The sequence below is a fragment of the Anas acuta genome, chromosome 5 (assembly GCF_963932015.1).
Source record: "Anas acuta chromosome 5, bAnaAcu1.1, whole genome shotgun sequence".
In the NCBI taxonomy this organism is placed as follows: domain Eukaryota; kingdom Metazoa; phylum Chordata; class Aves; order Anseriformes; family Anatidae; genus Anas; species Anas acuta.
Genome location: NC_088983.1, coordinates 36,741,140 through 36,754,388, shown reverse-complemented (window position 1 = coordinate 36,754,388; position 13,249 = coordinate 36,741,140). Strand labels below are relative to the sequence as shown.

General features: G+C 47.7%; 1 protein-coding gene across 5 annotated transcripts in view; it reads left to right on the top strand.

Moving 5' to 3' along the window:
- Positions 1-12,685, top strand: part of SUSD6 (sushi domain containing 6) — a 79,330-nt gene extending 66,645 nt beyond the window's left edge. For all 5 annotated transcript variants that reach the window (XM_068684161.1, XM_068684157.1, XM_068684159.1 and 2 more), the window contains 4 exons: positions 588-785; positions 3,745-3,883; positions 4,845-5,266; positions 6,941-12,685. In XM_068684161.1, coding sequence (XP_068540262.1) covers positions 588-785; positions 3,745-3,883; positions 4,845-5,266; positions 6,941-6,966 — 785 coding nt within the window. In that variant the 3' untranslated portion in view covers positions 6,967-12,685. The remainder of the gene's footprint in view (positions 1-587; positions 786-3,744; positions 3,884-4,844; positions 5,267-6,940) is intronic.
- The last annotated feature ends 564 nt before the right edge of the window (positions 12,686-13,249 follow it).

Here is a 13,249-nt window from a genome sequence, read left to right as displayed (position 1 = left end):
ACTGCAGCAAAGCTCTGTTCTCATAGCGTCGTGGTATATCTTTATAAAACAGCTAAAATCAGGGATCTTGTGAGTTTCCAGGGTACGTTTTGGGGCAGCTCTGTATCTTGACATTGTATCCATAGCACAATGGAGTGCTTGCATCCTGCATTCATTTCAGTAGGAGGAGGTCTCGCCCTTTTTGTCAGACTTGGAAGGCTAATTGGGAAGCCTGGCTGTTGGCTTCTCCCCTCAGTCACTAGTGAAACAGCTGTGGGGAAAAGATAGCATCAAGGATTTTCTGGGCCTCTCGTTCAGAATCCCAGTTGTAACAAACTTATACATCACTGTACAAAAATATCACGAGTTTGATGCCTGCCAGCTAGACTGCACCACCGGGATAACAAGCAGTACTTAGCAATCACAAAAGACATGTTGGAGGTGAAACTGAGCAGTGTTCTGTGTTGCTGTGTAACAAACCTTAGTTTTGGTAGTTTCTTCTCAATATAGCGAGCCTTCATAGGTGGAAGTTTGCCTGTGTGCCACATCTGTTGTGTAGCAGATGTCTTCATCTGAGATAACCTCTGTGATGCTTTCTCTTTTTCCAGATTGTCCCCAGCCACCACAGCCTGAGAATGGAGGCTACAAATGCCACCCTAGTCCCTGCAACGACCCCCTGACTTCGGGCAGCGTCATAGAGTACCTGTGTGTTGAAGGCTACATGCTGAAAGGAGACTACAAATACCTGACCTGTAAGAATGGAGAGTGGAACCCCGCCATGGAAGTCAGCTGCAGGCTCAGCCCGGGTGAGTACTCGCTCAGTCCAGCAGGACGGTCAGAGTTGCTCTTATACTGGCTCTTCAGATTCTCCCTAGATAGTTGGTGTTGTGCTGGGGCAGTCCGTACAGCTGCACTCATTGCTCCAGCAATTCCATGAACATAACTCACAATTACAGCCCTTTGTTAAAAATGCCCCTTCTGTAACAGCCCATCAGAGGCAGGCTCAGAGTCAGTCATGCAAGGAGACATCCCACGGGAAGGAGTGTAAAGGAGACAACGAGTTACTGAGGTGGAGTCTCTTTGGCAGCTCTCATCCCAGAAGCGGGGCAGGCCCTAAAATTGAAGCATTTTCCATGCTGTCCCTCTTTGTCCTTGATGGATTTGACAGTACCCTCCTGTCTGCATATGTGAGAGTATGTAGAGCTGATACCCTTTGCAAACAGGGTAACTAGCTGTTGGCCTCCTGTGGCAGAGCTTCGTGGTGCTGCTTTGCGCTGCACTGGCAGGAAAGGACATTGCTGACAAATGATTTCTGCTTCTCTCCATATGGAAGTGCACAGCTTTTGTTTTGTGGGTCTCTCCCAGCTGAACAGGAATTCCTCCATCAAAGCAGGAAAGTGAAAAGATTTGCAGGAAAATGTTCATCATACAGCTCTTAGTTGCCAGCTGTTCTTCTGCTTTTAAAAGCATGTGTACTGGATAAAAGGAGAAGGCCCTCCCCTCTTCAGTTTTGGCCTGCTGGTAGAGTTCTAAAGCTCAGTCATCCTGAGACAGCAAGATGTGTGCTCTGGGATTTTGTCTTGTAATCCCCAAAGCAAAATTTGTTAGCCTAATCAGAAGGAAACAGAATATCATCTTCAAGCCCCTCATGGAGCTCACTGCATATCTGTGAACTCTGGGACATGTGTCCTGTCCCAAACGCTGTCGTCTTGGTGTCTGTCACAGCCACTCCAACAGCCCCTTCCTGTGACGAACAAGGAAGGGGAACTGGGAGTTCACCTGGCAGCAACTAAATCCCAAAGAGGCTTTTCGAATGCAGCATAGACTTCCTTTCTGTAGTGGTCCCCCTTCCCCTTGCTGCACCCAGGCGGCAGAAGAAAGCTTTGCAGGACGAGCTCCGTGGATGGCAATCCTGCATAGCAGCACTTGGTTTACGTCAGGGCTAAAGGAGTTGTGTTGTGATAAGCAGCAGTCCCTCTGATTTCTTTAGCATCCAGTAGGGTTGGTGGCCTTATAAAAAATACGGTGCTTCAAAAGCCTGGCCAAGTGAAAAAGCTATTGTTTTGGCAGCACAGTCTTTGCAACAACTGTGTGGGGTCAGAGTCAGCTGAGGTTTAACTAGCAGGTCTCTTTCACGGAGCAAAAAGGAAGAGGAGGGCAACTGTAGAGAGAAGAGTGATAGGTCTTTAAATGAGTGGTAATGGGTAACATCCCACTTGTTCTGTAAGGAGTAAATGAAATCCCGAGCAGTTATCAAATGTTTTGTGTAGCTCTGAGCACATCAGTCCCATAGCCTTTCAGCAGTTTCTTTTATGAGTTAGTGAGCATCTTGCTGGAAACTGAGATGGTGGATGTGCTGAACTGTACCCTGCATGGTGAGCGGTTTTACAGCATTGTGTACTGATACTGAAAATAGAGCACCCCTATCTGCTTACCCTCTTCCATGTCAGTGTACTCAAAGTGCCCTGAGTAATCATGAAAATGGAAATCCTTACTCAGCCCTACTTACCAGAGGGAAAAATGTACATTAGACATTTTTTCCTAGGGATGGTTCAAGCTAGTTTTGAACCTGTTTTCCAGAAAATTTTCAAAACTAAAACAATAAGTTTAACCCCAAAAAGAAGATGCAGAAAATGCAGACTTTTTTCAGTATGTGCCTGTTTGGGGTACAGATTTCAGGCTGCAGGCTTAAAAACATTGGTCCTGTAGCTTTTTTTTCCTTTTGTTTCCGTGCTCTTTTTCACCCTTATCTTTACTTGCAGGTTTGTCCTGCATCCCACTGCAGTTTGAGAACAGTGCTCCTGGAGAATGTGATGAATGTAGCAAAATGGAATTGAGGAATTGCATAGATGGGAATGTCCTGAATGTGAAATGGACAGTAGTATATGCTGATGGGGAGGTGAAGTGTGTAGAGAGCTCTACCAAAGACAAAAGTTAAGGAGAGAGACAACACATCCACAGGCAATTATGTGCTCCAGAGAGGTGAAAGGGACAGTGTAATGTGCTAGGCATGATGTGAACACTCAGCAACATGAGCTCCTGGCCCTTCTCTCTCTGTTCCCAACTTATTCATGTCTTGCAATGGACCTCTAAAAGACAAAATGGTTCTAGTACAGTCATACGGCACAGCTGAAGGGGGGTAGGAAGAGGTAATGTGGACAGGGGATGTGTCTTACACTGAAAACTCAGCATCCTGAAGCAACACGTCCCTTACCTCTGTTCCCTGGGGTACGTGTTTATGTGAGAAAGAAACTGTGTCCTAATGCCAGGCCAGGTGACTTCCACCCCATTCTTTCAGGGGACTGTTCCGTTAGCGAAGAAAACCCATTTTCTGGAACTTTTCCTGTTGTTTCGCCTAGTGGAATAGCCTGTTTATCATGCTAGACAATTACTTGCATCGCTGGTGACATCAGGACATTTTTTAGCTATTGCTCAGCCAGATGTAAATATGACATGACCCTTAACGTCCCCTCTCTGTCCCCATGGCCTCCCTGCATTGCTTTTCTCTGTGTTTGCCCTATGTTTTTCCAGAAGACCCTTATGCTGTGCATGTTTAAGGTTCCCTTTACAGCTGATGGAGAGGGGACCTGCTTAAGCTCTGAACTGTCCTCTGTAGGGGAGAACTATTCTGCCTTGACTGCAGAGGAAACTTGGGCTCTTACATGTGTAACTCTTGAGAGAAGGCAACACAAATGTTACTACTTCCCTATGGCGATGATTTAAGGGAGTGGATCACTTTACCTTGTATTCCTCTTGGCTTTGTAGAAAAGGACTCCCCGCCGACAATCGGAGTACCCACGCTATCCATAGTAGCCTCCACAGCAAGCTCTGTCGCCCTGATTCTTCTCTTAGTTGTGCTGTTTGTTTTGCTGCAGCCGAAGCTGAAGTCGTTCCATCACAGCAGGTAAGTGTAGCCGGGCTCAGAGACATCCTGCTTCTTTGCAGCAGAAATGGTTTCCTTGGTTTCCTTGCTCTTTTTTCCTTGGCCTTGAATGTTAAAAGTTATGAACCCCTCTGGTCTGGCTATAGGTCAGTCTCCAGCCTCTTCTGGCCTTGGATAGCTGCCAAAGTAAGTGTCCAGGTATATGTGCTTCTCCCCCAGTCTGTCTCTGAGATCGTCTGGTCCTGAATTCTGTCAGTATTGATGATTAGATACATGCACAAATCCCATATGGCTCCTTGCTGGGGGAGGAGAATTCTCCTGGCCTAGGTTTGTGGATGAGAGAAGGGACCCCGCTGTAACATCGCTGTCAGCTGAGGTCAAAAAAAGTCACTGTTGAACTTCTCCTGAATGAACTGCTAGTGCTCTTAAATAAGAGATGTGGCTGTCCAGCAGCAGGAAGGTTCAAATTCAGTCTCAGGACTCTGACCCATCAGCCAAGGTTGATTCACACAGTGACAATTTAAGAGCTGTCAGCTCTTAAAGCCTTGCCAGCAGTTATCTCACCAGCAGCATAGGTGGTAGAACAGACAGTGCTCGGTGTCTCAGAATAGAGCAGTGTAACAAACAGAAATCAACTGCGGTCAGAGTTCTCTACCTACAAGCAGAGGCTCTGAGTCAGATCTTTGTCAGATTTAGCTGTTGAGGCAGGAGGCATTGTAACCTCTTCAGCTCTTGCCATTAAATCCATCAGGCACTGTGAATTACAGTCCCTGATCGTGTTCATGGCAATTGACAGTAGAACTTGCTTAACCTCAGTAAAACACCATTCGTGTTTGTCCAATCTCCCCTAAAAAAGTCAGTGGTGAGCTTAGAGTTCTGCTGTGGCAGAGGTGGGAGGCTATTCTTGGTAACATACATATAAAATGTAAATGCTCAACTTGTTTTTTTTTCCCCTTTTGCCCTTTTTTTTTAATTTTTTGAGGCGAGACCAAGGAGTGTCTGGGGACCAGGTCTCTATCATGGTGGATGGTGTCCAAGTGGCCTTGCCATCCTACGAAGAAGCAGTGTATGGCAGCACAGGGAACTGCATTCCACCCTCGGACTCCCGGGTGCAGATTGTGCTGTCCGAAGGAGCTGGGCAGAATGGAGCCAGAGAGATGCAGCAGCAGGACCAAGGGGCTCGCAACGGCCTTGACAGAGAAGATGAGGCCCCCGGACAGTCTGGACTGTGTGAAGCCAGTGGCTCTCAGCGCTCTGAAACTGTTCTTGTGCATCAGGCTGCTACCTCTTCCTGGGTAGCTGGCATGGCTAGCAGTAGACCTGTACAGAAAGAACTCCAGGATTCAGAAAGCAGCGACATACAGAGCCTTCTATCACTCACTTCCTCTGAGGAATACACAGATGGTATGTGGCTCGGGCAAGGAGCACTGTATGAGACCTTTTTAAGAGCAGGTTCTGCAGTGTGACCACATAGCATGAAAACAGGGAGAAATACCCATATGTACATGTCTGGCACCAGAGGAGCTTTGGAAACAGTCTCTGTGGCTTGTTTCGCAACATAACTGCAAGCAGTAGTTAATACCTTGTTCTGAAGTATGTGGCTTTAGGGGGAGCCTAGGGCAGTCTGAAAAGACTGTTGGTGTTCTGCTGCTCAGTCTTGTCTCAGCAAAGGCTTTGCAGAGAAATGCCAGCCTCCAGCATTGTGGAGGCCTCTGCATACTGTGCAAAGGCAGTAAAAGAGCTGCACTTGTGGAAAAACAAGCTGGTGAAAGTGGGAGGATATGCCTGAAATACAAACCCCTTGTGATGTTTAGGCTTCTTCATTTTTCGATCACCCTAGTAAGCAGCTTACTGCCACAGTGCATGTGGTGCTGCAGCCCTGGCTTGTGAGAAAACGCAAAAGGGGGGTGCTTGGTACAGGGCAGAGGTGCTGCTCTGTTCAATGGCCCGTGTATCTTGCATTCTTGATTTTTGTTCTGCCCCAAAGGAGTGGCTTTACAATGATGTGAAGATGCAGTTTAAGATTGCTTCTGCAGAGACTGCTGTGTCTTCAGGCAAAAAAAAATGTAACTGGCTTGTAGGTAGCTCAGGGCAGAACTTTTTTCTGTGCTGTCACACCCTCCGGCCTTACTAGTGCCACCCAGAAGCCTTGCAGTAAAAATAGTTCAAGGGGATTTCCACTGAAGGGCAGAAGTGGCAACGTGTCCTCAGATAGGCATTAAACCTCTGGTAAGCAAACAGTAGAAACCCAAAAGTGGTACTTACCATAAAAAAAAAATCCACCGTGTAGAAATTAGAGGGTGTTGCCTCTGCACTGTGTCATTTTTATCACTGCCTGGAAATAAACATTGCCTCTGATGCAAGTTGTACGGGTAGCCCCAAATAGCAGGGGACCGTAAGACTTGTGCTTACAGCTCAAAGATGAGGAAGCTGCAGCTACTGGAGGCTGCATTTCTCCAGGTCAGGTAAGGCCAGGGGTGATCCATGTATCCCCAGCCATCCCTGACACAGCAAGAAAATTCTCGTCTCAGGCGTTTTGAGAAGCTAAGAGGTTGGTGAGGTTATGGGAACGAAGAAAGGGAAGTTATTGCCCTCTCCTACGCAATATCGGGGCTTTATGGGAATACTTTTTCTGCTTGTGGGACTGCCAGTTTCAGAGGAATGTGGAGAAACTGAACAGGCTCTGTTGGAGGCCTGCCAAGATAGTCAGGGGCCTGAGAGGGAGCTGGGCGTAATCTGCTGAAACACAGAGAGTAACTTGACAGATTCAGATTGGGCATTAAGGAAAATATTTCCTGCTAGGAGGGTAATGCAGGGCTAGACAGCCAGGCAGAGAGGTGATGGAGTGTCCCTTCTCGGAGACTTTCAAAGCTGGGGGTGGTGATGGTCCTGCTTGCAGAGGCAGGTTGGACCAGAGCCCAGCAGAGGTGCCCTCTGCTGTGCTACGATGGCAGGAAGAACACTGCTTTATCACAGAATGGAAATGGGGGCCTGTCTCGCTATCAGCAGCAGATTTTGGTGTGTGTTGAATGACAAAAGTTTGACATTTTCTTTTTTTTTTCTCTCCCCGCCATTCAGATATTCCCTTGTTGAAGGAAGCATGAGGCCTGCTGTATTTGCCTCGCCTTCTCCCTCTTGGATTTCTTCCTCCTCCCTTCCCCTGCCTTTGGGACAGAAGCACTCTGTGCAGCCTTCCCCATCCTCGCGAGCTGTGCCCTGGATACCTCCAAGCAGAGACGCCCTCAGCTGAAGATCCAAAGGATGTCACCAGGTTGCCTCCTGGATGCACCAGTGGGGCTGGTGCAGCGCTGGCTTCCCCATTCCATCTGCATCAGGGGCTCAAGGAACGTAGCGGATTTGAGCTCTCCTCTCCTTTTTCCCAGCCAGATGTTTGACGGCAGTCTCTGAGAAGAGCTGCTCTTTTCTTGTGCCTTTCTCCTCCTCACACCGGCTTGTTGCAGCTTAGCAGCCTCTCGCCCTCCTGCTGCCCAGAGAGGGGCTAAAACCGCTTGCTCCCTGGGTGCAGACAGTTTATATATAGGTATATATGTTATATGCTCTTCTTCCAGCATCCTCTCTGTAATAGGGCAGGACAACATGCCTCACTGGGACTGACGCTGGGCTTGGGAGGGATTCCAGTTAAGGGGCAGCCTGTAATGCCTAGAAGTGTCTCTGATGAGATGGGCCATGAGGCAGCGTAGCTGTGCAATAACAGTTGGGAATTGCTAGAGCACCGAAAGCTGTGAAGTCCAACGTGTAGGAATGCCCTCTGCCCTCTTCCCAACAAACAGCTCTGGAAGAGTCTGCTCCTGAAAATCACTTCTGCCTCTTCTACCTGTGTAGCCCAGCTGGTTATGCTGTGTTTCTGGAAGCTGTGACTGGGACTGTACTGTTGATGAAACAGCCCTTTTGGGTTTGGTCCTGTGCCAGAGTAGCTCCTGATGTTGAGATTGTTGGGAGAGCCTTGGAGAAAGGACAGTGGTTCACAGGGTCCGGAAAGGACTTTCTGTGAGTTGGTTGCATTCACTTAGGCATCAGGGCTGGAACCAAATCTGTGGCCCCGCTCTTCTGAACAAACCCATTTCCAATTGGCTTTCCCCGTTAAGGTTGTTCTGCACTAATGCTTAGGTTCCTTTGGTCATTCCTGCAGGCAGAGGTGATGTTTTCAGATGTGGGCTGGAGGCAGTTCACATGTTCACAGCTGTCGAGAGAAAAATGCCCATAGGTGGTGAACACTTTGTGCCACTGGTGCAATCCCAAATTACCTTCCCAGTCACCCCAGGGACTTTGTTACTCACATCCTGGGTACCTGCCACCTACGAGGCTGATGTGTCTTCCTAGCTCCATAGCAAGAGTCTGCTGTTTTGTCCTAATGGGCTTCAGCGGGCCTGCACAGGAGGGCTTCTTTGTCGTGTGGTTGGGGCACGGCCACATCTACAAAGTCTCTCCTGAACACAACGCAGCCGCCCGTTGCTGCCAGTAGTGCCCAGGGACACCACAGCTGAATCCTGATCGTAAATTTTAAAGACTGCTTTAAGTTCTTGCAGCAGGGGAAACAAAATACAAAAATATGTATACCTCTGCCCCCAACAGTTCTCTGTCAGAATACCCTGGTGGCTGTTACCAGGACTTCATTTCCGCAGGACACCAAGTTCATCTGGGGTGGGCCATCCGGTCACAATAGCATGGAAGCTGTAGGGTTCTTCAGAGGGTTTGTCTGGAAACTGGGTTGCATGGAATTGGTTTCAGCAAGAAGAGCTGGCTTCTCAAAGGCAGGTGCTTTGTCATAGCTGTCTCAAAGCAACCAGGAGAGTGCCCTGTGAGAAGCTGCTACATTTTTCATTTGAGTTGAAGGAGCAAAATGTCATGGCCTTACACATCGTGTGGTAATTCACAGGTAAACAGGGATACTCCCTTTGCTGCTTTGCTTTTGTTTTCTGACCCTTCCTATCCTCATCCTTGTTGCTCCACAAATATGTTGCCAGAGCACTTGGTAGCAGTGACACAAGACCTTTAAAAGAAATAAATAATCACTGCGGCTCAGCTCCAGTTCCAGGAAATGGGGATTGGCCGTGGTGTCCAGCCATGCACCTGCTGCTCCTGTTCCTGAGGAGCTGTTTAATCCTAGGACAGCTGGGATGGCACGTGCATGTGGATGGAAGACTCCTATTTTCCCCATCCCTGTTTAGAGGGATATTAATAATTTAAAAAAGGCAGCATTTTAAACTCCCTTCCCTGTTGCTCACATTATTTTGCATTAACAAGAATTTGGCAAATCCAGTTTGGGTATTTTTTTGTTCAGTTGGGGTGATGAAAATCCCATGTTGTTCTACAATGGGCTGTCGTGTTTCGAGTTCAAGCACTGTAGAGGGCAAATGTTTACAGGTCTGTTATTGGAATTTTAGAAAACGAGTGTGGGAATGTTCCCATTTAGTTTTTAACTCCTACCTTAAAAATGTTCTGAGCTTGAGCAAATCGTCTTATTCACTGGTTTTATCAGGGCATATGGAGAGACTGAGCGAGTGTGCAAGGCTGAGGGAAAGAGTATGGGACTTTTTTTCCTGCTACCTAACCAGCTCCAAGTAGGACTTGCTTGTTATGTGTTTAAGGTCCTGCCTCCTGAAACTGACCCTGAGCAATCAGGGTGTACAAGTCAGGTGCATGCTGTCTGCCTGCAGGGAGCCGTCCTTTACCCCAGTACCACCTTGGTGAAAGAATCCCGTAATGAAGCTGGAAGCTGATCCCAAGCCCGACCTTGCCCTGGACGAGTGCCTGTTCAGCTAGCAGGAGGCGTGCGCTGTGTGGTCCTGCCTCTGCTCCCTGCTGTAGGAAAGTAAGCAGCTGCCAGGTGGGGAGAAAAAAAAGGATTTGGGTGGGGAAGGGAAGGCAGCTGCACAGAAGAGGGAGCGCTTTAATTTTCTTTCACTTCAAGAAATTATGGGAAAAGAACTCACTAAAAGGAAAAAAACAAATGTGGAGGTGGAGGGAAGCACGCAAGCATCAGTCTTGTGATCAGGCATAAATAGTCAGCTTCTGCTGGCTTGTAAGAGGGTGAAAGAGCAGCTCCCAGGCCGGGCTGCCTGCTGTGCTGGAGCCCCAGCTGCCTGCCAGCGTAAGACAGAGCATGGAAAGGGCTTTGGGGTTACTGCATCCAGCTTCTGAGTTTGCTTCCTTATCAGATAAGGTAGCGTGGCTAGGGGAGGAAGCTAGGACTTTGTTGTCTGCTTGATGTCTTTTTCTTAAAGAGGAGTGAAGACTCACTTTATTTACTGATTAGCAAGTGATTGCTGCTTGGGTTTGCTTTTATTCTGCGGAGGCTGGAGGACTGGGGAGTCCTCAGGGCAGAGACTTAGGAAGATGAACCAAATTGCACAGCCCTGCCTTTACTTATTTATGGTGGGAGCAGGGACCCAGACTCAGAGATCCCTCATCCTGAGCTCTGCCCCCCCAGGAAGGTTCCTTGCCTCTGAGCAGGGTGAGCCCTGTGGGCAGGGGTCACGGGTGGGTGCAGCCTGGATCTCCTCCAGGTGGATGGGGAGCGGGGGGGCTTAACCTTGCAAGGTGTAAGGTGCTGGGTGATTGGCTTTTTGTTGCTCTTTTGTTTGTTTTCTGCTGGGGCCACAGCCCCCTTACCTGTTTTCCCACCTAAGCCTGACAAAAAGAATTCAAAGGGAGGCATTTTGCTTATTTAGCACTCCCAGCGTGATCATTTCATCTTCTGTCACTTGTACAGGGCCTTGTGAAGTTCAAGAACATTGAAATGATCTGATTTACATCGGAAGAATAAAAATAGCACTTATTTGCAAAGTTTTTTTTCACTTTTGGAGTCCAATATTAAAAAAAAAAAAAATTAAAAGGGCATTTCAGAAATTCAAAGTATGATGTGCAATAGAGAAACCTCCTTGCTCTTTTGGTTTAATTTTTTTGGATAAAAAAAATAAAAATTCAGCCAACTGTAGTGTTTTCAGCCCAAGTACTGGGCTGGTCTGAGAGAACCAGCAAGTGAAGCTGACAGTAGCCTGTGGGGACGTGCATGATGAAGCTCAGGTCAGATGATGGCTCGGGTTGTGCCAGAGCCTCCTGCCACCTCGAACTGGGTCAGCAGCACTGGTGAGAGATGTTTTTGTGTGCTCTGGTTTTAATTAGTTTGCAAAGTTTAAGGAAAAAAAAAAAAAGATGCTAGGAGGAGAGACATTCTGCAGCATGCAAGCCTGTGGAGTTGTTGCTGAGTCAAAACTTGGTGAATTTGGGAGGGAGAGGGGCTTAGTGCATTCCTGTCCTTTTGTAACCACCACGGAGCTGGCTGTGCAGAACGCTTCTTCTGCACGCATGCTGCTTGTTCACCCCTAGCACATCTCTCCTGAGGCTTCCCTTTGCCTTTCAGCACCAGCACAGTGACTTTTTTAATGCTTCTGGAGCCTTTATTTGGCCTTTCAGCACGCAGAAGTCAGCTGTGGTAGGAATAAGCTCTCATGGGAGGGAAACATTGTAAGCTGCTCCCAGAGGTGGGTGCCGTGGGGCAGCACTGAGGGCTGGAGCTGTGAGGGGTGAGAGGCTCAGCCACTGGAAATAATCTGGGTTGGTCAGGCAATTCGCAGTACAGAAAGGGGAACAGAAGGAGGGGTGAGGAGGAGCTGTGACTACAAGGAGGGATGCTGCAGCCTAATGAGAGCCAATGCCTTCATGACCAGGTTTTAAGGGAGCTTGTGCTTTTTCTAGATGTAGGAGGTACCAGCAGGCTTGCTGTATAAAAACATTATTGTACAACTAGACTCACACTGAAATCTCCTTGCTGACCTTCTTAGAGCATCCTTGCAAAACCTGGTTTTACTGTTTTGGTAGCAGTTCTTTTACAAAATCTGCCTTTTTACTCTCTCCAGATTATCTAATTAAATCAATTTCACTCTCTGGTTTCTGTATATAAATGCAATAAATCCCATCCATTTTCCACATCTGCCTCACCCCAGCCTCAGCCTTTCAGTCCTTCCCAGGGAACCACGTATTGAACTTGTTCTTTGTGAAAACCTTTGCTTGCAGAAAACGTTTATTCTCTATGAAACGCTTTGAAAGTGCAGAGAGGTTTCCTAGAGCTGGCTTCATTTTAATGCGTATTTTTATACAGGAAATAAGCCCTCTTCCAGTCCTTCATCCCCTCCTACATCAGGACAGAGCACGACATTTCCCACACTTCAGGGCCCTGTGTTCAGCACTGCTTCCAAACTCGACCCGCTGCAGGTTATGTACGGATCTACACGCCTGTCAGAGTGGGCTCTCCTGATGCTTTTGCATTTGCTTTCCGTAGGCTGTGCTTTTGCTTCTGTCCTGGGGTAAGCAAGGACAGAGGCAACTGAGCTGTGCTGGAAGATGTTTTAGTTCTGGTTCTCAACTTTGCTTCATTCAGACAGAAAACAAAGCCAAGTTGTCTGTGAGGCAGACATCCTATGATGCAGTGGGTAGACTGCTGGTAGTTGCTGATGCAAATGCAAGGGGAGCTTGATTGCCTTTGGTGCATTAATCTTTTCTTCTTTCCTGTATGTGTTTTTTTTTTTTTTTTTTTTATCTGAATTGCACCACTATGGAATTATTTGCGGAATGGTACTCCATATGTATGTGGGATTTGAAATCAGAACCATAATTGATGGTGTGCAGGATGTCACTCAATCAGTTTTATTTTGCTTTATTTTATATATATTTTCTGGTATCCTGTACATTGCAGTGGGTGTGAAGATAGTATTTTAATATTTGTACAAAGTTTAATTTAATTGTTCTATGTATATAACTGCATTTCTAAATTAAAAAAAAAAAAAGTTCTTTTGAAGTGAAGCTGTAATCTGTGTGTGTTTTTTGAACTGCTTGTGCCTCACGGACTGGAGATGTAGCAGCACTCGGTCAGCAGTGGAGAGGACACAGCACCATGGCTTGGCTCTGCCCTGGCAGAAATGCCCACACCGTAGGTCCCTGGACAGGGGGAAAGGCAAGAGCACAGAGATGTGAAGGCTGAACACCGTGAGACGTGGGCTGGATGAAAGTTACAGGGAGGCCTCCTGGGGGGAGTAAGGTTGGGTGTGAATTTGATGTCAGGAGGGAAGAGGCGTTTGGGGAGTGCTTGAAGCTGCGTGAGTTCTTGCAGCTCCTGGCGTGCCGGACCTGGAGCCTGGGCTGATGGCTCCGTACAAACAGCCGACGGTCACGGCCGTGCCTCCATCCATCCATGGGCCCTTGGGAGCAGTAAGCCAGGGAAGGCTGGCCAGGCCCCTAAGGGAGGGGAAGGGGAGAAAGAGCTGATGTACGACACGGGAGGACTTCAGAGAGAAGGAAGGGTTGAATTAAGTGGCTAATTAATCTTGGAGAGTAGGTAAGGGGAAGAGTAGATATAGGGAGGATGTT